The sequence below is a fragment of the Glycine max genome, chromosome 9, assembly GCF_000004515.6.
Source record: "Glycine max cultivar Williams 82 chromosome 9, Glycine_max_v4.0, whole genome shotgun sequence".
Classification (NCBI taxonomy): Eukaryota; Viridiplantae; Streptophyta; class Magnoliopsida; order Fabales; family Fabaceae; genus Glycine; species Glycine max.
This window is the reverse complement of record NC_038245.2, coordinates 31,237,321-31,240,906: the sequence shown is the minus strand read 5'-3', so window position 1 is coordinate 31,240,906 and position 3,586 is coordinate 31,237,321. Positions and strand designations below refer to the sequence as shown.

The following is a 3,586-nucleotide window of genomic DNA, read 5'->3' as shown; positions in this document are numbered from 1 at the left end:
ATTTTGAAAGAGTCTTTACTTGATTTGCAAGTGTTTAACTAAAAGTAGTTTGTTTTCAATAGAAACAATGAGGTTGTGAGAAAAACTCTCTTAAAACTTTAGTAGATAAGTCACACATGTTTCTTAATGTTTTTTAAAAAAAAAATTATGATGGACCGTGACTACTTTTTATAGACTTTTAAATTTCAATTTCAAATTTAAATTTTCTGAACAATTTTTTTAAAATAATTTCTAATAATCAATTACCAGTGAAAAATATTTTCTTCAGAAAATGTTAAAAATACTTTAAAACATTTTTATAATACATTTTAAAAAATTATGTTGTGATGTGAAACCTTGCAGAGATTTTCTAACGGAGAGAGATTAAGACTTTACTTTTTTCTTTATTTTTGTTTTGTTTTTTAATTTGGACTTCGAATGAAACTTATGTTAAAAATACTCTACACAAAAAAAATCTGTATGTTAATAAAATATCTGCTCCTGAATTATTTGTGCATTTCACTCAAACCTACACAATTAACAATTAATTAAAAATATTTCTTTTATGACAAATTAATCTTTTTATCCTTATATATATATATATATATATATATATATATATATATATTTCTTCACTGGATATCCCTTTCAATTTCATCTGATCGATTTTCAATACACATTTTATAAATAAAATATGTATTGCTCATTAATTAAGAATATAACGAATTAGGATCCGATTAGTTGATTACTGTGAAGGTAAAGGTATCTCATCTTGCTTTGTCTCCTAACCAAATCTATGCTTCACCAAACTTGTATATAAAAGCTTCACACGCGGAATATGTTCACCATCATCGTGATCATCACAATTCTAATTCATTCACCAAAAAGTTCTTCGCCCCTTCTTTGTCCCCATTCTTTCTCTTTAATATACTTTGTCCATATTTTCCTCTTTCTCTTCCTATCAAACATCCATGGCTTCCTTGTCTTCTAGTACAAAACAGAGCAATAATAACCAAGAGGGTAACCGATTTTTTTTACCCTTTTGTGTTTTTATTTATTATTTATTTTATACACTTTTGTTGTATTGATCGTAATTTAGTTACTATACATTTTTTTTGTACCCACTTTTAATATTTTTTCGTGAACTTAATGTGCAGTTGATGAGAAACCAATACCACACGATCAAAACGTTCTGCAAAAGCACGTTGCGTTCTTCGACAGGAACCACGATGGCATCATATACCCGTGGGAGACTTTCCAAGGTTTAATTAATTTTCTGTGTTTATTTTTTATATGCTCATTAAGTTAACATACATGTAGTGTATCTTTTCTTTAAACGGAAATTAAATCAATGAAACATAATTCATACATGTTTCGATCTCGTCTTGGAATAATTGATATATCCACATATGAACTGAAAATGTGAAAATATAAAAGGAAATAATAGCAGCTTCTGCGTTTTCATGTGAAAATATAAAAACAAATGAATCCAAAACACATCTCCAAACACTATATTTGATCCGCTTCCACTAGTTTCCAAAATCTCTGTTTTTTTTTCTCCCTTTAAGGCAGAAGCTCTTTTTATAATTAGATTCAGATTTGCATGTAAAAATATGGCAGTTTTTTTTCCGTAAGTATTAAATAATTTATAACACTCAGATATTCTTCTCAACCAACTAAACTACGTCATCACATAAAATATGCGAGTTTTTATCGCTTATAAGAGAAATAGCTGAACAAAAATGAACATGATTGATTGCAGGATTTCGAGCAATAGGTTGTGGGTACTTATTATCGTCCGTTGCTGCTATTTTCATCAATGGAGGTCTCAGTCAGAAAACCCGCCCGGTACTTTGACTCTTTCATCCCACACCATACACGTTACTTTCCTCTTTTAGTAGCTTTTATTTTCTTCTCAGTAAGAAGCTTTCTTTTTATTAAAGAGAAGTTTTAGTATGTTACAATCAACAATAACTCTTACAACATATTATTTTGAACGCAAACGAAATTTTATTAGTTAAAATTTATTAAAAATTATAAAATTTTATGAGTCTCACACTATTTTACTTCAATCTATACTATATAATTAAAAAAAAAACAAAAGATTTAGGTCCAATTAAAAACAACTTTCTATATCTCTCCGTAGTTTCTTTCCTCATACGATCAAAAACTTTGGATTATATATGGATCCAATCCTAAAAACTTATGTTTCATCATTTAAAGTAATTTCTAATGAATTGAAAATATAATTATTTTACTGATAATTATTAAAATTAAACATTTAAACTCGTTAATTAAAGTATATTAGTAAAATGATTTAGAATAAAATAAAAGATGTCATCTCATAATTTAATTTCTTTTCATCTAATAGTTATCCTTTGGGTTATATAGTTATTTTAAATTTAACATAAGATATTTTTGTCTTCAGAACTAAAATCTAAAACAGATTTTTTTATCGTTTAATCAGAAAGTTTTCAAATTAATTACAGAATATACTTGAAATATATAATTTGTTAGAATTTTTTAATATTATTGATATGAATCATTATAACTTTTTAAAATTAATACTATACCCAGGCTTTAAAATAAAATAATTTATTTTCTTCCCTAATTTTTAATAGAAATTAAATAATAAATATTTTGAATCAAATGAAAGGAATGCTTAAAGTTTTTTTGGTAGAAGGAATACTTTTTTTTACAGAATGGTAGAAGGAATACTTTTTTTTTACAGAATGGTAGAAGGAATACTTAAAGATTACGCAACTTTCATGACTGTCTGTTATGAGAAGAAAACTACACTAAAGAACATTAAAGTAAAAGAAAGAAAAGGGTCAACATATGGTATCCACGAAGTCGAAATGGCATCTGGTACCATATGGCGTATACTGAAATGTTTATAGCGAAATGCTGGTTAGCAACAACTTTTTCTTCTTCTTTTTTTTGTGTAAAGGAAACATTTTGTTTTTACTGAAGCAACAACATCTTTTAAGAAAATATTTTTCTACCATATGTATTAGAATAAGTAATAATTATATTCTTTTTAAAGAATAATTTTTTTAATATATTAAGAAAATAAATTAAAATCAATATTTTTTTAAAATCTTATTAGCAAGTTGAAAAAAAATTAAGATAAAATAAACTAAAAACTCAATATATAAGGGTCCTTATTTGCTAAAAATTATAGTACACAAAATAAGTATTTTTTTCACGTTTCTTTTAAAAAAAGGATTGTGTACACAAATTAAACATATGACAATAACACAAAAACAAACTCAACTAAAATCATAAAATAACTTTTTGTTTTATGTAAAAAAAAATTCAAAAGACACATATACTCCAAATTTTCTTATTCCTGCTATTGTTTTCTCGGTAGAAACATATTTAAATTTGATCTAGTGCATTTGAATTTCATTATTTATTAATTACAACAATCTTATATTTATGTCATGTATTTCAGATTTATATTATCTACTAGTTTTTTTTTTATGTGAACATTATTTATTAATTACAAATAACTTTATCATGTATTTTTTAATTCACATTATATACTAACTTATATATTCTGTATTTTAAACTCACATAATATATAATAATAATGTAACTTATA

At 25.1% G+C, this 3,586-nt stretch overlaps 1 protein-coding gene across 1 annotated transcript; it reads left to right on the top strand.

Moving 5' to 3' along the window:
- Window positions 1-777: 777 nt before the first annotated feature.
- On the top strand, window positions 778-3,568 carry LOC121172759 (probable peroxygenase 4). Its single transcript, XM_041004917.1, has 3 exons — window positions 778-999; window positions 1,137-1,241; window positions 1,742-3,568. Exons 1-3 carry the CDS (start codon window positions 951-953, stop codon window positions 1,834-1,836), a joined length of 249 nt encoding a protein of 82 aa, XP_040860851.1. The 5' UTR covers window positions 778-950; the 3' UTR covers window positions 1,837-3,568.
- The last annotated feature ends 18 nt before the right edge of the window (window positions 3,569-3,586 follow it).